Source organism: Aythya fuligula, chromosome 15 (genome assembly GCF_009819795.1).
Source record: "Aythya fuligula isolate bAytFul2 chromosome 15, bAytFul2.pri, whole genome shotgun sequence".
In the NCBI taxonomy this organism is placed as follows: domain Eukaryota; kingdom Metazoa; phylum Chordata; class Aves; order Anseriformes; family Anatidae; genus Aythya; species Aythya fuligula.
The window spans coordinates 9,761,817-9,784,676 of NC_045573.1; the positions used below are offsets into that span (position 1 = coordinate 9,761,817).

At 40.5% G+C, this 22,860-nt stretch overlaps 1 protein-coding gene across 1 annotated transcript in view; it reads right to left on the minus strand.

Annotated features, from left to right (window-relative positions):
* Window positions 1-22,860, minus strand: part of BMERB1 (bMERB domain containing 1) — a 50,989-nt gene that overhangs the window by 25,187 nt on the left and 2,942 nt on the right. Inside the window, exon 2 of the mRNA XM_032197602.1 lies at window positions 544-667. Coding sequence (XP_032053493.1) covers window positions 544-667 — 124 coding nt within the window. The remainder of the gene's footprint in view (window positions 1-543; window positions 668-22,860) is intronic.

A 22,860-nucleotide genomic window follows, 5' to 3' on the forward strand; every position in this document is an offset into this window, starting at 1 on the left:
CTTTAGTGGGGCTCCTATGCCTGACCCTTTTGGCAGTTTTGAAAATCTCTCATGGAATCTTACTATTTAATTTGATGCATCAAAATGTGTTTTGTGTTCAAAACTTAATAGCTTCCATTTAACAAATGTCAAACCTTGGCTGCTTTTAGTCCAGAACACAGTGTGCTCTCTTGTGACATGAACTAAGACCACTAATGAAGTGAGGAGCAAAGCCTGAATTAGCTTCAGACAAATATCATTCCCACAACGGACTGAAGTCAGGTATAAAAATATGCTCTGTAGACACACACTTCACTAAAGTTTCCTTTTGTAAGTAATAGATCCATTTTATACAGTCTGCAAATCATGCTGAATAGAAAAGGTAATTTCCTCTGCAACTACAAAAATCATTTCCCAGCGGCATTTTGCAAGCATTCACCTAGCTGGAATGCTCTTTATCTTTCTTCCTTTTAAAATGTCAAGCAGATTAAAGTCTTCTAAATAGCATCCTTTCCTATTTTGATTAATTTTGCATAGTATTTTCCCAGAAGAATTGATACTTACATAAACCTGAGTTCTGATTCTCTTCTGACTAAGACTTCCCGAAGTCTCTGGATCTTTGCCATCTCTAGCTCAATTTCCTCAGGCATCATTGTTGTTTCAGCCATTGAAATTATGTCAAGTTGATCTGTGTGTGAAAGAAGAGAGAAAATGAATGAAGCTAGTCCAATTGTCTTAACAGGGCTTTTTAGGAATGTGGATTTAATCACGGAGCTGTCTGGCTGTGGAGTAATTAATGCAAGTAGTGGAGAATAGCTGAGTGCTACATTGACTGCTTTCTCTATTGTTTTGCTTATTACTTTTGATGTAATCATTTTGCAGTCAAAGAATCCCTAAGCCAAAATGACTTAATTTCTAGTCAGAATCCATCACACCTCTGGGGAATCCTAACCCAGTGCATAACCAGCTACTCTTCCTTAACTGGTATCACTACAAACTCTGCAAGTATAGCCATAGCTACAAAACTCATTCAAAGCAATTACTTTCAACTCTGGAGTCTTGTCTTGGCCCAAGTACAGGCCATGTAGAAAGATGCAGGTTTCTTGTTTTTAATTATTGGAACTCTCTGTGTCATTCCACTATCTCAGTGTGAGCAACAGCCCAGACCCACTATAGAAGAGCCAAAGATAGGGATAGAAATGACACAAGGCCTAATTCTTCATAGAGCTGAGTGTTCCCACTGAGGGCACTGATTTGTTTCAAACAAAATTTAATCAGGATTTGAGACACTAACATGTTGAGTGCCTGCATATTTTGGTACCCAAATGCAGACATACCCCTGAAAGCAGGCCTGTTTCAGCCCTATTGGTTTGAAAAATAAAAAATGGAGAGGTCAAAATGTATCATCCATGACTAAGCAGAAAACAGGAGACAAAAAGCTGCTTGATTATTATGAGACAAAATCCAAAGTTTCTCATGACAGACTAAGCTGAGAGGAATTTCTGACAGAAACTTGGAGTAGGAACAGAACTACAAAGTCTCAGCAAATACAAGCTCTGCATCAGCGTAGTTCACAAACAGCTGTTCTCTCAAAATGGAAGCAAATTAAAGAAATTCTGGAGGATATAAGGAAAATAAATTTGACCCTAATGTTTTTGTTTGCTTGTTTGTTGGTGGTTGTTTTGTTTTTTTTTTTAAAGTTATATTGTCTACTTTTTTTGGCTTCTGTTCATAATGAAGAAAGTGGATAAATAAATATTAAGAAGCGACACAATCTCTCTCATGAGAGAACAGCCATTTCTCCGCAGTTGTTTTTAAAACTCAGATTGCAAAATTGTTGGTAAAGTAAGGCTATCTTGTGTGTCTGAACACACAACTACTGCCTGTAGAAGATGGAATTTCCTATCAGAAATCACTGTTTGTTGGAGCATATTTACTGTAGGTATAGCCTAGATGTCCTAAGAAGCCTTGTTCCAGCTCTGTCGTTGATGGCTAGCTCCACAGCGTAAAGCTCATGTGTCTTTTGAAATCCCAGCCATTAACTTAGGTGGTGAAATAGAAGCTTAAAAACGTGGAGCCTCTAGACATGTTTCAGGAAGGGTGAGCCCCAGTGACAACACCCTCAGGGACTGTATCCAGACTCCTCCCTTCACACCCTCAACCACGTTTGGGAATGAGGAGCTATAGCAAAGTCTGGAACTTAACAGCACTTAAGTGCTGTCCTACCACTAACAGGTGGTCACAATTATAATACAATACTTGAGATGTTTTATCAGACAGCATTTAAAAGAAACTAGGACAAAGATTCTGTAAGTGTAGTACTGCCCCTTGTTGCTTTTCAGTGTTGTGGAGTTATTTTAACTGCCTGCAGCAAAGTTAGCTTTGATGCAAATAATTTTTCCAAAAATATTAAGCAGGATATAGAAAGTTATTCTGATGCTACCATGAAATAAAGCCAATAATACCAGTTATTAGAAGGATAAGCCATGAGTATCACACACACACAGATAAACACATATACATTTTAAAATTAGTTCTCAAGAACTCAGGAAATAGGGAAAAAGAAGAAAAAAGGAACTAATTTATTTCCACTCTGCAACTGTAGCTTAAGTGCCACAGTATTACCCCTTGGATCAGATCAGGTATCATAATGTGATTTCAGTAGTTCAGGAGGGAAATCATGGACAAACCTTATGCCGTATGTGTTTAGAGACAAGGCAAGAATTATTGTGACAGCAGTAGCTTAGTCTGACCTCTTGCAGAACAGTCACAGATTCTCCTTCACATCCCACTCAACGTGTGTTTGAACCAGATAAAATAGTCTTGAAAGCTATCCAAAATTATGCAATGATTTCAAAATAATCCAAAATATAAGCAAGGCACCACAGGTTTGAAAGTAGAGGGAAATAAATATAGAAACCATAAGATCTTAGTTCACAACCTGTCTCTGAACTTAGAGATGCAGCTAGAACAATACAGACATAGAAGGAGTAGTGGAGTTTATCTCCATAGCAGCATGTGTGCTGTGAGCATTACTGTAAAGAACTTAATTCTCACAGAGATTTCAGACTGGAAGGAGTATTAGGAAGAAGATGGATGAAGGCAACTTTGAGACAAAAAACCAGGGCAGTTGACATAGGAAAGTATATGAAGGTGAGAATGCAGAGAACTAAGCATGGTATTCTGTGGTGCTAGAAGAGATTAACAGACAATTCTAGATGGGTATGCATGGTCTTCCAAGGAGATGGGACTGAAGGATATTGGCCCTGCTTTATGCATGTTCACTTGTACGCTGATAAGGAACGAAGTCATTTTGCATCTCCAGCTTTATGTAGACCTCCATTCCTAACACGTAAAGAGTAAGTAAGCTCCTTTGGCAGCTGCTAATTTACTTTATATAGATGAGTCCCTAGGTCTGATAAACCCAACAATGCTGCAGTATGCCACCCGCTTTGGCCCTCTCTATAGAGTACACATTAAGGCAGGCAGTATTTCCTGAAAATCCTGAAACAGTGCAGCACAAGTGTGCAGATACTCTGGAAATACAAGCCTCTGAAGAAATCAGGATTCCCACCTCACACCTTTACCTGTTTGCATATGAATTTCTCTTCTAACTTTGTGGATAACTGGCCTACCTGGCAGCAGCAATCCTAATGGATAATTATTGTTCAGAAAATGATTTGTGCTCCTGTGATGAAAGCTCTTGGGAAAGAATATGTTAACATTGTTAAGGCTTTGAGTAAAGTTCTAGCTCTGCCGACACCTTTAGTGCTCTGAGACATGATTCTGAACAGCTTCACACAGAAGCCTCTTGCCTTTTCATAACAGAAAGGAGAAACCTTTCATTTTGTTTAGAGTTGGCATGCATTAGTCAACTATTTTTTCACATATATTGTTATTACAGAAATCAAAGCTCTGTCTCCGATAATGAGACAAAATTCATAACGTGAAAGTGGGGGCAACACAGATTAGTCACAGCTAGTGACAGGACTGAACTATTCTCTGAGCTCTACAATCTCCAGGATAATTTTCAGTGACAAAGAAACAAGTAAAATATTATTACTGTATGCACAAAAGGATATTAACATGAAAATAATTGCTACATAGAAATGAAATTATCAAGCTATTACATATAATGAGCAGGACTGAAGAGGAAGCTACTTATGCATATTTTTGCTTCAATTTAAATGTAGACTGGTATAGTTAAACTGGGCATTAACTTAATGATCACACTGCATCCTCAGTGTGCCAGTGAGAAATGGAACATTAGCCACCTGTGATGAGAAGCAACAAAAAATAAAATGCTTATTGAGTTGATAAGTACAAAGAAAACTTTAAAAGAAGCCTGAAACAACAGAAGGAGAAATGGGAGAACACATTGTACCTGGTGTCAATAGTTTCAGACAAATTGGTAAGAAATGCTGTATGGAAAAATTAACCATCAGCAGAAATCCTACTGCTGTCACTTGATGCAAGCACCCTGTTGTCTACTGAGCAGCTCCCTGTGCTCTAGAACCATTAGCTGGTTTAATTATAATTTCAGGGTTTTGTTATCATCATCTTTGTCAAAGTCAGGAACGTGGAGAATGTGAGGTGTATCAGTAATGCAAATGGTCCTGAACCCAAAACTATGTCATTGTTATTCTGATAGCATCATAGATTGTTGGTCATATTGACCAACAATCAGAACTCTGCCTGTAACAGTGCCCACTTCGCAGTACAGGCAGTAAGAGCTGAGTTGCTTATGGATACACGGCAAGTCTGTGTCAGAGCCAAGGTCTGCTGAATCTCAGCATCTCTTCAGGACATCGCTTATCCTTTCCCTTGCTCATGAGTTTGCTGCACTTGGAAGCCATCAATCACTCACTCAGTCTTGAAGAATCATCCCAGTCATTTAGCAGCAGAGGAGCTCCAGCAAAGGTAAGGGTAATGACCCAGCTTCCCTGCCACTCTTCTTCATCTTTGATATGAAGGAAGTATCTTCAGTGAGATTGTGTTTAGTCAATCCATGACTTCTGAGAGCTCTTGAAAGGATTGAAGTGCAAACCAGTCGCATGGCTTCTCAAACATAAACACCACTGAGCAACAAACCTGCTCCTCAGCCCACCCAGCTACCGTGCTTCAGCTGACAATGATTTTAAGTCACTGACAGTCCAGACTGGACTTAAACTGAGCAATTTGAGGCCTATTTCCACTCCCATAAATTGTCCAATAATAAAATAATCTTTGTTAAAATACCATTAATGGCTAAATTCTGTTCCAAATTTGGGTCAGCACTGCTCTTTCTCAAGAACTGAATGAAATTCTTAAACTGATCTGTTTTCACTGAAGTATATTAAATGCTAATTGAGCAACTCCCAGTGCTGTGTCTGGTATCAAAATCAAGACTTTCAAGACCGCTATTAGTTGAAGAGCCAGAGCAGAAGTAAGCAGGAGGCGCAGGTTAGAGACAGATGAAAAGAGAACCAGATGGTACAACTTAAAAAAAAAGAATGCTAGGTGGAAACAAATAGTTGCATAATGCAGAAAAATAAACTGGTATAGTACAAAATATTCCAGATAAAAAACGTTCATGTGAAAAGAATCAGATTATCAGATTGTTCATGCAGCTTGTCACTAGCTTGTCACCTGGAGGCATGATTGAGTAGTCTTGTAGCCAGGCCTTTTACTATACCATTTACTTTTGTCTCAAGTGTATTCAGAGGCTCACATACCATGGTGTTTGTTGTTTTTTTTTTTTTTTTTTTTTTTTTTTTTTTTTTTTTCCCCCTTCTTTTTAATTTAACTCATCTAGGGCAGGATGCAGTGGCAAATAACTAACACATGCAGAAAAAGCTACATCTAATTACTCATTCCTAATCTAGCCTGCTGCAGCATTCTATTACTGTGAATCCTATCAATGATTAAATTTGGCATGTCTGTGGAATGGTGTTTTTCAGTGTTTTATGCTGGAATTACCATATAAATATAGCCAATAGCTAAACACGGCACAAGCAGCTGCAATGTATTTTGTTCCTGGCTTCCCTGACAGGCAGGCATTTTAAAATGGGGAGACTGAGGGAAGGGTGAAGGTAGTACAGGACAGTTCCAGTGTGGAAGTGACCTAACTGTCACAACTCTGAGCACATCCCGCCGCTCTGGGCTCATGGCTGGTTTGGACATGGGGCAGGCGTCTGACCTTGAGAGGCCTCAGCAAAGGTTCCCCGTCCTTCTCCCCTCCTTCTGCTCAGCAGCAGATTTCAAGCTGAGACTTCCCTGCCCACTCCCTCCCTCCAAGACCTGGACTTGACTTCCCACTTGGAGCTGCCTTGTCACTGGAGGTTTTGTCTGGAGATCTGGACTGTGGCTGGCCCTGGGCATTGTCACCAGACCTGCTCTGTCCCCTTGCTCAGACACCACTGGAGTGCACCCTTGCCAGTGAGGATGCTGCCCCTGCCTGCCTTGTCATGACTCTCAGCACAAGGCTCACCTCGTCTTTAGAGCTGCCAGCCTTTGTTGTACCCAGTGCTGATCCTCCCCCTACAGTTAGAAATGGAAGTAGTTCTCTCACTGCAGCAAACCTTGGAAAAAGGCTCATTTCATCAGGGTTTCTCTTTCTTTTGATGATTGCTGGAAACATTCCAATGGAATCTACATATATAACTATAGAATATAGTAACCTTTGCCAGATCACTGCACATCTGTTTCAAACAGCAGTGCAGCCATATTGACTGCTACTATATGCATTACATAAACTCGGTGCTTCACGTTTTCTCCTTCCATGAACAGTGTTATGAAAAGTTCTGTACTGTCTGAGTCCCAATGCCTCTGAGATGAAGGCCCCCCTACACACATCCCAGGAGCCAGTCCTCCTCCTGCAGAGTACAGAATACAGACCAGTTCAGTGGGTTAGCCTAGGAAATGCTGCAGGCTTCTCCCTCAGGGCAGTCTCTTCCCTCTACTTGTCACCTGGCCCTCCTGTTTCAGCTCTTGCACTGGAGACAGACTGGTGATGACAGCCAATTTAGTAAACATTGGAATCACGCTGCTGGTTGTATCAGGCCTCAGTAACCAGCTAATAGGCTACATCAAGGCAACAGGAGTGCACGTACCCTATGAGTTTTAACACTGGGAAATACTTATCTCTGAAGAGGGCAGTTAGTGTGCAGAGACCATTACTGGAAGAGCAAAAATGGAATGTTGTACTGCCTTTACACATGCTAAAGTTCTCAGAATCACTTTGCCTCCATCGATAGCACAGAATACTGGAGATGACAGAGTTGAATTTTACTTCTAGCAGGAAGCTGAAGTCTTTTCTTTCTCAATGTGGCTGTTACAGCTTTGGAATCCATTTTAAATACTTCTTCATGGGCTGAGCAACACCGTTACTCATTTTGGAATCAGTGGCACATAGGCGCCATGACATGCACTTGGAGTTTACACAGTCTGAGCAGATATCCTTCTCAGGTGGCTGGATGTGCTTTGTTCTTGCAAGTAATGGTGGCCAGAAACGTTCTGACAAAACTGAGTGTGCCAGTGAAGTGGAGTTCAGAGTATTCGGGGGATATATTTTGGATTCAGTACATTTACTATCAACTCAAAGGGAATTAACTATCTGTGCAAAGAGCCTGTTTTTCTGTCAGAGAATGGGGAATCAGAGCAGCCTTGCCATTCTGGAGCTGTTGAATTCTCTGCTGCAGTGCCAGAAAGCCCTGGAAGCAAAAGTTGTGACTGCAGTCCAGCTCCTAGGTGCACAGGAGGTAATCCTGGAGCCCTGAAATACTGGCTTGGACCAAGCATGAAAGCTTCCAACATCTTTGCCAGACAGCAGGGCACCTGGAAATTCCAAGGCTGTTTTTTCTCGTGCTCCATGTCTCAGGGCAGACTTCTGGGCTGGTTGATTGGCCTTACAGCCTGGCTTTACAACAGGCAGCTGTGAAATCTGGCAGCCCTAAGGAACCCCTTTGGCAGGAAGGTGCCAGAGATGCATACTGAAGGCTGATTAAATGCCAGGATGTTAGGGAATGTCACGGTCACCAAATATCCCTGTTCCTGAACAGTCATTTGGGGAAGGAGAAAAAGAAAATGGGTGATACTCATGGGGAACAGTGGTGTGGCTGTTTTCAGTAAACCTGATGTCAGAGTACTGGCCAACTCAGCTCTCTGGTGCTCTGCCTCAAGATCATTTATGTTCTGAGATAAAGAGCTAGACCAGAGCAGTCTTTTCATGTCTGTAGTCCATTCAGCAATTCCACAACCAAGAGATAACAAATTCCTGTCTGTAGAGAGACTTTGCTACAACCTGCAGAGAAGCATGACACCCCTCTGAGATGAGGCAAATGAATTATCACACATTTAAATTTGCCATTTGTGGGACGAAAGGAAAACTTGCTTTTATAGTAATGCTTAGACTCAGTGGGAAAAGCACTATTGCAGCATTAGCTGCAGTGAAAATATTTTTATTTTGCAACCAGAGAGAATAAAAAACACTTGTCGTCCCTTAGGATAATAGCTGCTTTTGCACAGATTTCTTAAGGAAATAGCTATTTTTTATAATTAAAATGACAATATGTGATTGTAGGACATATTAGAAGCATTAGTAAAGACTAGGAAAGGCACAAGAAACCTAAAAAGACATTTACCGTATGCCCAATACGGGCACTGTGGAAGGTTTGTTTTGTTTTTTTCTGAATTAAATATCAGAACCATTGGAAGAAGTCATGAGTTGATAATAAGATTATTATTTTTGCTCTATTAATCTCTCATTCAATATTTGACCACCTCTCAGTCTTATTTAATATTCAACGCTGAATATCAAAGATGATCTGTTGTCATAATATATGAATTACTACCTCCTGTTTTCTACTAATCGGCTACCATGACTTAGTATGTGCAGTTTTATGCAAAGCTTGAATATGTTGCAATTTATATGTATTTTCTGCCATCTTTGAATACTCTGCTCTGCATTCACTAAGCATATGTAAATAACTTCAAAATGATAAACAAAACAAAACCGTAGTTTCCTTCTATGCAGAAATAAGAGCGGTAAGCCCTACACCATATATGCTCTGTAGGGAAAAAAGAGCTGGGTCAAGGGGACAGGAAAGCATGAATTTGTCTTGTGGAGATGATCAGCCCTGCAGGTCCCTTCTCCTAAGACAACACTCACTGAAGTCAACAAGAGTCTTTCACTTCAGCTTCTTTTTTTCCCTTCCTTTTGCATGTGTCATATTTAAATTGCCTTTCTAGGCATGCAACTATTTTGCCTTTGAAGAAGAGTAAGCATGAAAAAGTGCTGGAAGTTCAGGCTCAACTTTTCAGAAATCTGTAGAAATCGGTTGGTATTTTGCGCCTAAAACTAACAACCTGATGAATTTTGTAGAACTGGGATGTGATGTGCTAACCTTTGGTGAAAGCAGAGGGAAGGAAGAACGTCAGAAAAAAAGCAAAATCCCAGGACAGAACTGACATTCACCATCTTGTTGAATTCAACAGAATTTGAGTCAGTCTTTAAATTACCATGTGGTGACCAGAAAACAAACCAACTAATGGTAGAGAACACCAGAGATCATGCTGTTTGCCATATTAATTCCTTCCAAGGCATATTAAATTCATCTGATGTGACTGGAAATGGATCTGTTCAAACAGTAATCTGTGGTCTGAGTGCAACAGCACAACTAAAATGTTGGGATTTATTTTGTCCAGGCCATTAATTTTATTTTTTTTTAAATCATTACAGTTAGATCTACAGTCTAGACATACTACAACCTGACTTTCCACTTCAAAAGTCTCATTCTCTATTGTATGACCCAATTTTAAAATTAGATAAGCAGAGAATATAAAAAGCACTGTGTGTGATTGCCCACTGCACTTCCAGAATCACTGCCCTCTGTTCCATATCAAAGAGCCTCTTGTTATCAGAAGATTCTCTTTGAGTAGCATATCCTGTACTTTCTTGTTCTTATCTTTAAGCTTTGACCTTTTATTTTTCATTATTTACCTTTGCAAAAAGCATGTCGGCAGCAGTCTATTCTTTCCTATTTCAGGCTTTTGTGCACTGTGGTCTCACTGAGACTTCTCTTGAAATGTGAACTCCAGATTCACAGTGTTGAATATTAACTCCTTCCTTTAACTCTCAAAGTCTTTTCGGTTTCTATGGTATCATACTTGGAAATACTGCACACAGTGACTCCCTTCATGTCTGATGTGTAAGAAAGTGCCTGTACCTGCCCAATGCCCGAATGAAATTCTTTGTTGCTCTGCATCTTTTATGCTGTATTTCTACATTACAACATATTATTCTATATTACAGTAGTGTTGCAGTGAAGAAAGGCTGTTTTAAAAACTGAACCTGAAATAAATTCTGCTTTGAGTTTTCTAATCCAACATATTTCCAAACAGAAGTAGACATTCAGGCAGTAAAAGTGATGATTAATTAAGCATGGTCTACAGTACTTTACTAACTCTGAGTTTTATAGTTAAACGATGGTCCCAACTTTCTACTTTAGGGACCATTTTCTGACTATGTTCCCTATTTAAAGATGCCAGCACAAGTCCATAATGGTAAATCTATAAAGATCTTGCCTCTAAAAAAAACATCAATTAAATTGTCTTGTTTGTTATCGTGAGAAATTTACAAGCCGTAATTATTCTTGGCTTTGTCTTTTGTCAATTTATGACAGTTCCAATTTCCTAAGTGGGTTCCTAATTATACAACCCTTTAATCTTACACTTCCCCCAGGAAAAAGCTCTCTGTAGTCTAAGAAGCTACTCTATGCATAGAAGACATCATTTTGGTAGTAAAGGTATCTGGAGAAAACAGCTCCTCTCTCAGTAGTTGTTCATCCTTTTTTGACAGTGAAGATCCTGTAAATCTGTATCAGTCTTGAGGGCTTGTAGGAAATTTGATGTGATGCTTAGGACTTAATGTGATATTCAGGTTCACCCTTAATATAACTTAAAATCTCTACTGCCGTCCTGTATTTGGATGATAAATTCTATTTGTTCTATCTTGTACTTAAGCTTTCAATTTTCAGCATTCTCGTGACTTCTGATGCTGTCAAAATTGTGGAACTTGTCTGCTTGTGATGATGGATGTTTTGGTGGCTAAGAAGAGAGGATCAGGGCAGTGGAAAGCATTACTTATGTTAAATGATAATGGCTGCTGTAAGCCATTACGTAAAGAATATATTTAGAATGAAGACTAGTAACTATCCAAAGCAATGACACTCTGAAGCAGTCTTTGGATGAATGGACCAAAGGTATTTTAAAATAAGATCAGAGCATTTGGGTCTTTTAAGGGACTGTCCTCCTTTCATGGCAACAAAGCAAACAGCAGAAGTCCTGCGAATAAGCTCAGGTATTGTGTGATTGCCTGCAGTTGCAGGAGGGTGGACTCAGGAAGCAGAAAAAAATAATTTGACCATTATCTGGGGCTTTACTCTTTCAGCATTAAGGTAGAATTTAGCTTTTTGAGGTCCAGTGTTTCTGCAGTCAGACACTGTCCACACAGACTCCAGACTCTTTCTCCATTTAAGAAGTTGTAAGTGTGCATCTTGTCAAATCAAACTATCGCATTGAGACAGCACCATCCCTGCTTTCACATTCTTCTACCTGGATCTAAGGGTGTTCGATTATGCAAGGAACTGATTCAGTATGATGGGACAGTTTGCTACCTAATAATCTGTAACTAGAATAATTTCTTTCTAGTTGTAAATCTGTGTATGATCTGATGCTATTTTATAGTGTTATCATTACTATCTACATGTAATTTTTTTCTACCACTGAGACTTCTACTAGCTTTCTGTATTTTTATATCATGTCTTTGATCTGTGACTCACAATGCTGTGGACAGTCCCCTAAACAGACAGTTTTAGGGGGACAGAGAGGATTTTTCCTCAGTAGCACACCCTCTGGCAGCAGCTTAAAGCAGATACAAAACATATTTACAGATCAGAAACCAGCATTTCAGCGTTTACCACAACAAATGCCTAAGGAATCCAAGATTAATATTGAATTGTTTCCTTGAAAATATACGATAAATCTAACTTCCTATGAAAGTCTTCCCATAAACAAAGAAATGAAAGCCCCAGGCGTGATTTGATAGTGTCTTACTATTAAGACAGAAATAAAGAATTTTTTAACGTGATTGAAGTTTGCAGGGAGTGCTTCTGATATAAATAAATTCAGGGTATGCAGAATTAATGCCCACTACCATAAATTACCATAATGAGACTTACAGATTGGGTCTTGAAAACCCATAGGGCCTTTGACATTGCAATTACAGGGCTCAACCTTGCTACTTTGAAGCTGATTCCAAGACTGTCTAGGCAATTTGCATGCCTCAGCCAATTGCCATTACAGTCAATGATAACAAAGCTGCACACATCTCTTCAGCCTCTTAGAGGGCAGATGCATATAAATTAGGAAAACAGAATCATGAAAACAGCAAAGGCAGTTTGGAATTAATGTCTTCTTCTAAAATCCTTTTTAAACTCAAGTCCCACTGAATTAAGAAACCCTAGAGACATTATTTGTGGATTCAGATGTGATTCTCCACTCAGCTGAAACTGAATCCTCTGTTTTAATATAAATTGCATTTCTGAGTTGAGGCAGTTGTCAAGATCCAGATTCTAAATGCGGCAGGTCTCATTTTTCCCCTTATGGTGACTGGGATGAGGTCATTACAGATGACCTGCACGCCTTCACACTTGCTGGTCTGCAAGTGACTGCTCAATATCCTGCTTAATATTATTGCAGTACAGTTCCTACCACACATCAGACTTAAAAATCTAGCACCACAGAGCTTTGTTAGTGCCTCAGATATACTGTCAGAGAGGAAACAGGACTTGCTCAGAGACAGAATGTTTTCGGAGCAGTTACAGCACCCTGGAGGGGCATCTGCAGTATCAGTGCGAGCATTTCAGACTGATTTCCAACATCCACAGGGCGTTAACTGAGCTACAAACTCTCTTCAAGACTACTGCAGTCCATTTGTGAAACAGCCTGTGGTGTATCAGCTGGCCGTTCTTGTTGTGCGTAAAGAAGGATCAAGTGCTTTGGAGTGGGATTTGAAGAAGAGCTGTCCATATAATGAGGTCTGCAGAGAATTATGACAGACTTAACAGAGTACTGTAATTGAATTGTGCAAGAATGTTTTCCAGACTTCCTACTGTTATTTCCAATTCTAAATGAACTCTAGTTTGGGTATCAGTGCTGCAGTCAAGCCAGATGCTCTGCCAACAGGATTTTTCACGTTTGGCTACTGGCTTTAGATGAGGTGTGAAAGGCATCTCCCCCAGACCACGTTACACGTCAGCTTGAAACTAAGCAACCTAATTTGTTTTGTTATAACTGAAGTAAGTGGCATTTTTCCTCCTCTTTCTGTGCTGTACCACAGAGTATTTCAGATCAGTGCTTCCTTTATTGACCCAACCTGACAGAAGGGTGCCTTCAATATCCCAGCAAGCTTCTAATATTCTGTTCCGGTTTCTCTCTTGTCTCTCCCCATACCCACAGATAAATAAATAAGTCTCTGCAGATGAAGCAAATTAGCTGATGTTGCATGAAGTTGTCTCGGCACTTAACTGCTGCATGCAGAGCCCTGCAGCAATTGAGCTCAGGAAGGGCAGGATGCTTTGGTGCAGGGGCTGGTTTTTCCTGACATGGGAAGAAGGGCACCAGCCAAAGGGCTCTGCGTCCAGCTGTGCTCTCTGCTTCCTCCTGGCTCAGGAGGAAGTGCAGAGGAAATTCCCATACTTCTTTCCATTTCAATGTGCACTTGACAAATCTTTCCAGCAGTCAAGAAGAGCGACAAAGCAATGTCCATGCCCATTCCCCACCTGCCTGTTTTGGGGAAGATAGAGGCCCCTGACTTGCTGTACATAAGCAGCTTAGAGCCAAGATTTGAACAGTTTTGGTATGGAAAGGGAGTTGCTGACTTTCTTGAACAGTTGTTTCTTCTCAGAACAACAGCTACCTCATGTATCACAGCATTGGAAAAGATTTTCTTAATTATATATACAACCCAGGAGTATGTCCCATTTAAAATACTTCCTGGAGAAATTCTCAGTACCAAAGTAATAGGTGACCTCACCCCCTCACAAAAGAAAATGAAAAATTTCTCCTTGCTTTGAAAAAGTCATGACTGTGTGTGTTAGAAGTACTCAGTACAAAGTCAGGGATCTCTTATATAGGAAGCCAACTTTATTATGAGGGAGGTCTTGGAAAAACAATTAGCTTTTTCAGTTGCATCCAGAATCTGATCTCAGTACATCTCCAGATTACAAAGACTGAGGTTTAGGTCTTTGACGTATGCCGGACATACACATCTCTGGGAATCTGCCACCACAAAAATGACAGACCAGACTCCTCCTCTGTTTCCTAGGGGTAGAAATTCCCTGTGTGAATTAAACATAAGCTCAAGAAGAGTTGTAAACAGATCTGTCATTCAGTAAAATATTGGGATGCCACCAGGATGAAGTCTGTCGTTTTTTAAAAATGAATTAAGCTGAATTGCTTCCTTCACTTTTTTCCTCTTTCCCCCTCGGGTAATCTTTCCTATTCAATTCTTTGGCCTTACAATCAGATTTTCCTATTTCATTAGGTGTTTATATCTCCCCTGGTTTTGTATGAAAACTTCGCACAACCAGCAGAGAACAAAAAAAAACTCTTATCAGATAGATAAAAGCCACTGTAACCTGTTTCAGCCTACTGCCCATATATGTTGCTATCAGCAGGTTAATAATGGATCATACAGAAGTTTAAGAAAAACATATAGCATTCAATAATGAATTTACCTCTTGTTCTCATTTTTAAATTGCTTACATAATATTTTTTCATAGAAATGTATTCGTAAAGAAAGGATACCTTTCTTTTAACCGTTTCCTCAGAAATCACTATGCAAAGTTGATCACCTCCTAGATTAAGTAGGGCCTTGTGGTGAGTGCCATTTTTTCTGACCTTTCTCCCAATCGATTATCTCTGACCTAATTTGTGTTGATGCAGAGCAAGATATAAAGTAATACTTGAGTATTGCTGTAAACATTTCACGCTGTTTTATTTGAATCTGGTTTCAGCTCATTTGCAGTATGGATTTGGTTAGAAAGATAAACAGCTCAGAGTGACTGTCTCCCATGCTGCCTGGTTCTTGGGCTCACCAGCGAACACCAGCCAACGCCTGATTTTGCCCACAGACGTGTCGTTGCTCTCCAGTCTCCTTGAAACTCTCCCTGCTGTTTGTAGAGGAGTACCCAGAAACTGAGAACTCTGATCATCTGTTCTAGTAGATCTAAAATGGCTTCTAGCTGGGACTTTTTTCCTTCCTACAGAATAAGGAGGCCTGGGGAAATTACTGAGGGGATATTCTGTGAGGAGGAGCTCTGTTTCCTGCTTCTTGTCTTACTCCCATGGAAGGCAGTGGGGTGGCCTTCTCATTTAAACATAGAATGGGAAAAACATGACCGGACATCTGAAAGACATCTCTTCTGCCTTGTGCAGAGCGAACAAAAACATGCTACGAGGACAGGGTTCTTTGTGTAGAGGCCCATATGTGTGGAGAACTTAAAGGAGACAGATTTTTTTTGCTTGCAACATGAGGGTGAAACAGCTTTCCAGAGGGAAATAGTCACCTTAGATTAACTCTGTTGTGAGCTAGACACAATTTTTAAAAAATGAAATTAAGTGCTGTGATTTTCTTCACTGTAAGAGATTATCACCAAGGTACTTTATATCCAGAGTGTTCTACATAAAAGGTAAACACAATAGAATTTGTTACCAGTTACTGAGAAAACAACTTACATCAGCAGTTATGAGATCAGTGTAACAAAACGAACTAGGAAGATGCTTGAAAAATTGCTTTGCCTGTCTTCCTGTAGCAACAGCTCTCATACATTCCTTTCACGTTCGATAGGGAATTAACCTGAAGTTTATGCACTGTTGCATTATGCTTCTGCTGCAGAGACTCAACTTGGACTATACAAGCTCAGAGTGCTTTATATTCACTGGGTGTAGCCTGTCCAGCCCTCAAATCACTGTAGTTTTGCCTATACAAACCCTAGGGTACTCAGAACCCTGGAGTCAGGTACTCACTGTGAAATAAAATCTAGGAATGTGTACAAACAATATTGTGTAAGTCAGAGTGTGACTCCTCTGTGTGTAAGCTTCCTGCCTAACTTAACGTATTATTAGGAGTTGGACCTGATGATCCTTCGGGTCCGTTCCAACTTGGGATGTTCCATGATTCTAGGGTAGGAGTGCTGTATTTTGAGTTATAGGGTTTTTTGTAGTTGATGTTTTTTTTTTTGTTTGTTTGTTTGTTTTGTTTTGTTTTCCTTTGAAAGAACGTACTTAGAGGATTAGGCAAAGGGAGACAAAGTAAAGAGAGAAGGAATTAAGGAGAACAGATGAATAAAGCCCAGTCATTCACCGTAGCACACACCATGTCTGTGAATCAAGGGCAAGACTTGAATGTAGTGGGAATCGCAGCTGAAGCCAGTACAAGAGCTCTGGCACTCACCTTGATCAGAACCCCATCGTAGTATATGGAAATAATTCCATATACTGTAGCCAAGCTTTGAAATAGGTCTTAATATTCCCCTCCTCCCCAATTATAGTCCTGTATCACTGTTACACCTCTGTTCTTCAATCACTTTAGGAATAAAAAAAAAAAAAAAGGACCATGCTAGTCACAGCCTCCAGATGCCTCCGTGCTTCACCTTCCACCACAACCACCAGTCAGTCCCTCTCTAGTGGCCTCCAGTGCCTCAAAAATGCAGAAATAAAAAAAAGTCCAGAAATCAAACTGCATTAGTTACCTGTTTTTAGAGGCCAGATGTGTGAGAACAAGGGACTATCTTTTTAGCATTTCTTCAATTATCTTAAAGGCAGTGCATTACTTAAAGCTCCTGGTAGCTGTTCTTTAGTGCAGGGCACTTCATGCAGGGTAGGGGCATGCTGACTACTTAAAATAGCATTTTCCTTCTCAAAATAAATCTGTGAGATGAAAACTCACTTTACATTCAAATAAATCATGATACTGATGATGTAGTTGTCATTGCTTTTTGCATATTCCTTTCCTCTTTTCCCATCATGTTATGAATTGAAAATGCTGCCTTGTGCACTTCACACAGCAGCGTGTCCCTCAGAGAATGGGGAGAATATTCAGCTGTGTGCAGCCTGGTGGGAAAGTTTGCAAAGTGTATATGATCTGACAGCCGTTTCTATGAGAAAATGGATTGAAAATGAGACGCAAAAAATGAGGGAAAATTGCCTTTGAAGGTCTGACCTGAAAGCCCTCATTGTCAGTTTTTTTCAGTGGCACTGGGTTGGACCTTCATCTGCAAGGAGCTATTTTAGTCTGGCTCAGGAAGAGAGCCAGGAATCAGGAAGGCTCAGGAAGAGGTTTCCGTGCCCAACCCTGCCACAGCCCTGCGTGAGATTCGGTGCTATCAGAGAGCTGTAAATAGCAACCGGTACAGTTAGTTACTGTGGTAGGTACCTTCCCTGGTGCAGAGCTCCCAAAGAAACCAAGGCACATTCCCATCTGGGATAATGTGTGTTCAGGAGCAAGACTGTATTTAAGGCGCATTCCAGTGAAACAATTCATGCTCTACTCTTATGTAACAGAGAATTAAAAGGGAGCATTAAACAAAAATGACTCGTTCATTTCCTACTGTCATTTTTGTCAGTGGTCAAAGGAAACAGCCCTGACTTTCCATTTTATTCCTTGCTGGAGTCATTTTCTGATCCTGTAATCCTAACACAAAGCTTCAGTGTTTTGATGCTGTGATAGTGGCAGCTTCAGCTTATGTTCAGTTTTTTAAAGCTTACTGAGTTTCATATTTAAAAAAAAATACTTATTTATCTACGTTATTTTTTTTTCATTTCATAAAAAAAGAAAAATCACCAAAATGTTCAATTTTAAGTCTTGCAAAACCTCTTCAGGAATATATGGCTTTATGCAAGATATCCCATAAGCATTAATTGATAAACAGCTGCATATGTTGCAAGTGAATTTGGAGCAAAATGGCCAGTGACATTTCTAAATTTCACATCTTTACAATATTCTCCTTTGAAATTATCCAATTATGTACTAGAAAGTGTGTTTCTCTCTTTCTCTGTTCTCTGTGATGTGATTCTCTAATAACACAGTTGTCTAACAGTGCTCTAAACATCTGCCCAGCAGCTGGTAGATAATTTTAGGCACCCTTAAAACCATTCGATAAATATTATAAACATCTGAGTCTAAGCCAGTAAAGGCCAAAGTGATACTGGTATGGAGAATTGCTTTAGACACTAAATAAATTGTTTCACATAACAGATTCCCACTCCAGCAAGTAATTAAATATTGAGAAGATGCTCCTCAGAAGCCCAGAGAGGAGTTTCACATTTCATAGGAGAAAAGGCTGGTAATTTCTCAGGGGGCTGGATGTTGATATTGCCAAGCCCCCTGACGTACAAGGTGCACAGTCCGGTAGCAAAGCAGAAGGCCAGGCTGAGGAGAATCATACCAGGGCCTTGCTCTCTAACATACAGGGCAGAGCACTTCCAGGGAGCCAGGTAAAAGCTGGGCCCTTTAAAGGTGGGAACCACCAGAGCCCATGGAGCCAGCAGATCCCAAACCAGCTGGTTCTTCCTCAGCATGTGCTCCTGTAGAGCAGCGCAGGCCCCATCTCTTCACCTCACAAAAAACAATGATGACAGTTGGCACACAAATCTCTTTTGCATTTGCCTTTCATCTGCAGAAGTGGAGTCATTCTCTAGGCACCTCTGTTTTCACCAAGTTAACTGCTTTGGCATCCTTCATTTTGATTCAGTTTTCTTTAAATATACTAATACATTCTTCCTCACAGCTTGCACTGGGCTGACGTGAGGCTGAGCTGACTGCCTCCCTGGAGGTCTCTGAGGTGAGGACCCAAAGGCCACGCAGCAGTCTTTATCTCTGCCACTGACACAAATGGACAGCTGGCTGTCACCTTCTCTTTGTGTAGGAAATCACTGCTAGAAATGTTGTAATTGCAACAAATTTCAGCAACTTACCAAAAGGCAGAGGCAAATGGATCTTGATTTTCTTGGCTGTGTCCTTTGCTATAATATTCCACATACTTTGTCTGTGCTACAGACAAGTACCAGCCTGAAGGAAAATGTCTCTGCCTTGTTTCTTAGAGTCTGCCAAACTGCAATAATTTCAGTCCCCTCCCAGACACAATGCCCAGAGGAAACACTCATAGTAGAAGATGAGAGAAGGCAGAAACTAGAGTTTGGATGAGGGGAGAGAGGGCACAAATGTGTAACTGAATTAATTTCTTTGGCTTCCTCTTCTGTGAAACACAGTTTGAGGGCCAGCCTTTCACCATAGGGACTCCAATCTCTTAGCTAATCACTCACTGCTCAGAGACAAGATTGAAATGGCATTGCCCCTGCTGGTGCAAATGCTCACCACTGCCTGCCGAGACTGCAGGAGTTGCCCAGCCAGAGGTGAGGGCTGGGCGGCTCAAATCAGAGCAGCCGGACACCAGTCCCCAGGGGAATCCTTGTGGAACTGATGCAGCCCCCAGACTCCCCCTCAGAGCTTTCTAAAGAGAATCAAGGTGAACAGGACTCCGGGAGACAAACACACAGAGCCCAGTTTTTCTTTCACTGAAATCACTGGGGAAATTTCCACTGATGTCAATGAAGTCACGACTGCATTTTGTTTGTATTTAAGAAAATGTTAGTCAAACTTCTCTGTCATTTTGCAGGGAGGCCAGGTCACTGTCTTGCTCATTTGGCTTCAGTAACATTACTCTAAAATTTACTTTGGCTTTGTGTACTGAAAGGACTTAAATGGTAGAATGAGCTGTTAATGCCTCTTCTGGTTTTGGAAGTTTTTTTCTTCAAAAAATAACAAAACCATTAAATCACTTTATAATGAGAATCTTTTATGCCAGTTTTATCAGTATATAAAAACCAAATGTGCCTGTAGAAAAACTCTTAAATCCCTAATCAGTAAAGGCTTCTTGGGTAGGGGGGAAGGTTCAGGGCAGCAAAAAGATCCTTAAACCACTGCTGTTCTTACAGTAACAAATTACCTCTTACATTTTGGTAGTTTGCAATCATTAGACTTTAGCAATGAGCCACCTGTCTCATTGAAAATCATTCATCCTCATTTAATGATGAATTCTCTTGAGATTATTTTCTCAAACATTTTGCCCTTTATGAGCTGACAAAATGTTGATAATTAATGTTTCAATGCTGATCCTGAAGGGCAACTAATAATTATCCAACAGTGCTCCTGGTGATTTCATATAGTTTGCCCTCCAAGCATGCATTTTTCATCTTTGGATTGTGAATGCATTTGTACTGTATCATTTATGTAGTTAGATAACAGAATGCGTTTCATGGAAACGAATTGGCATTATTTACTCGTTGAGTCTCTGGGACTATTGTATTAAGGAAGGCTTTTATGAAAAAGGAACGTATTCAGCTACAGAGGAGAAGCACTTTGGGATTCAGGATTGCTGAGTTCCAACCTTTACAGTGCTCAATAACTACAAGAAAATTCCAAAAACTTCATGCACGATACACAGTACTTTGCAGCGCATGCCCAATCCCAAATGCAAATTTTAATCCTATTTTATAAAGCACCCTTGAGACACACACATACGTTCTAAAAAGTGGTTACTCTGATGAAAACATGCTATGCAACTAAGGGATCAATTACTGAACATAATCAGAAAAATTACAGAGACTGAATCCATAATCCCACAGGCTACCAGCAGCATAGATGATGTGTGCGGTTCAAAGTGTCCTACTTTCCAGGTCTAATGCATTTTCTCTGTAAAATATCTTTAAAGGAAATACAAAAAATCATGAGCAACAGTCCCAAATATGGCACTTGAGCCTCATCATTTCCAGAAATTATTGATGGGCACTGGTTTGGATATAAACACTGCATTACACACTTAAGTGTTCATTTCCTACTTGGTACACACAGTTGGGCACAGAGACTTTGGGAGTCATTAACCCTCTGATTTACGAGCATCGCAGCAGAGAGAAATGCCTTTGCTGATGTGCAACTAGATGGCAGAGCAGTAAGATCCTGACTATTTTTCATTAGCAACCAACATCTCTTTTTTGCCGGGTTGCCCCTGATAGCATCCAGAATTAGCCAGATTTCTGCTACAACTAGCCCCTTTGACTTCGATGAGATTGGAGTAGTTGTTTGTTTGTGTTTTGTAGGTCAGGCTGGACTGTGTAGGATACAAAGGTATCATCAGGATACAATTATGTTTGGAACCATGGAGCAAGTTAGGGAGTAAATTTGTTGCCCTTTTTGTTGAGAAGCCTTGGAAATGCATAGCCCATAGCTAGGTAGAAAAGCAAAGGAAGCACAAAACTCATGTGATAGGGAGACTCACCAGATAGGAAAGTGCATCTCCAAGGGGATCTGCTCTGGAGATCAACATGAAGTAGCACATGGAAGAAGCTGCTCTAAGAGTCACGGTTCATCCTGTTACTAACCAATATTTCATCAGTAATGCACCCAGAGGTACTGAAATACACAGTTTGTGTGGTCTGCGGGGCATCACAGGAGAAGGTGTAGAGGTATGTGTTTGTCTTAACTGCTAGAGGTATGTGTTTGTCTTAACTGCTAGATGGTAGAAACAGCTGTGACTGATACAGGTTTGGATTTAACTGGGAGGGCGGGTAGTAACTTCAGCCCCTTCGTCCCTCATGCTAACACTCTTGAATGCCCAGCATTGTTCTGCAGTTTCTGTCTTGACAGCCCAGAGCACCACTGCATCTTTCTAACCACATTTCTCAGGGCCTTCTCTGTGTAATGGGACAATGCATGTCACCCCTCACTCTCATGAGGCAGGACAGAAAGAATGAGGACATCCAGTTGTCACCCCACCAAGTATCAAGACTGTGGCCACCTTTGTTAAGAGTCAAACAAATTTGCTTTTCTACAGTCACGTGGGACAGATACAGCATGAAGGTGCAGGAGTCCGTTTGAAGTCACAAGAACCAACACGCTATCCAATATGTCCACACTAGATATACAGAGCTATTAAATCTCCAAATGCCGTCAAGCTGACACAAAAATTCAAGAACAAATTGACATTTACCTGCTTTCTGACAAATACCTACAGGCACTTGATTAATACAAATCCATCCTAATTACTCTTTGGTGATTAGAATGACAGGTAGATGTCACAGGACTCTATCTGTGCAATCTTTGCTGTGCAAGACAAATGTATTTCTCTGTTGCCACTTGATTATTTGTAATGTTGCAACAGACATTCTTCAAATGATTATGAAGTGTTAAGAAGCAACATTGAAACATCACAAGCTAGATCCTGTCCTAGGAGGTAGTCATCCTGTTCTGATAAGAAAATCAGGCCTTAACGATGACACAAGTAGTTCCCAGTAGATAAAGCAAGTGCCCGAACCCAGGGCATTCACAGATGCCTTTTCTTCACCCTTTCCTCACCCTTTCCTCACCAAAGAGAAAAGACCTGGCTACAAGACCACTGTCTGTGCTACTGCAGTCTTCAGTGCTGGTCTGAGGCCCCCTTCCCCCCTTCCCCCTAATTGCCACTTCATACTCAAAAACAATTGAAAAAGGGAATCTTTGCAATAGGGGTGGCAGCTCATAGCCAGTTACCATTCAAATGAAAATAATTTCATGGTGTACTAAATTGCATCAAAAATAATCTTTTGCGTTTTTCTGCTTCTTTATACTGACTGAAGCTGAGACATTCACCTTGCGTTTTGAATTTATTTCTATACCTCATACTAACTGAAAGAGGAAGAAAAGCTAAGCAGAAATGCAATGTTTAAAAGGCTGGTGGAAAAACTGCTTCATTTCTTTGTGGCGATTTTCCTGGCACGGCATGCAGTTATTTAATCAGGGCATTT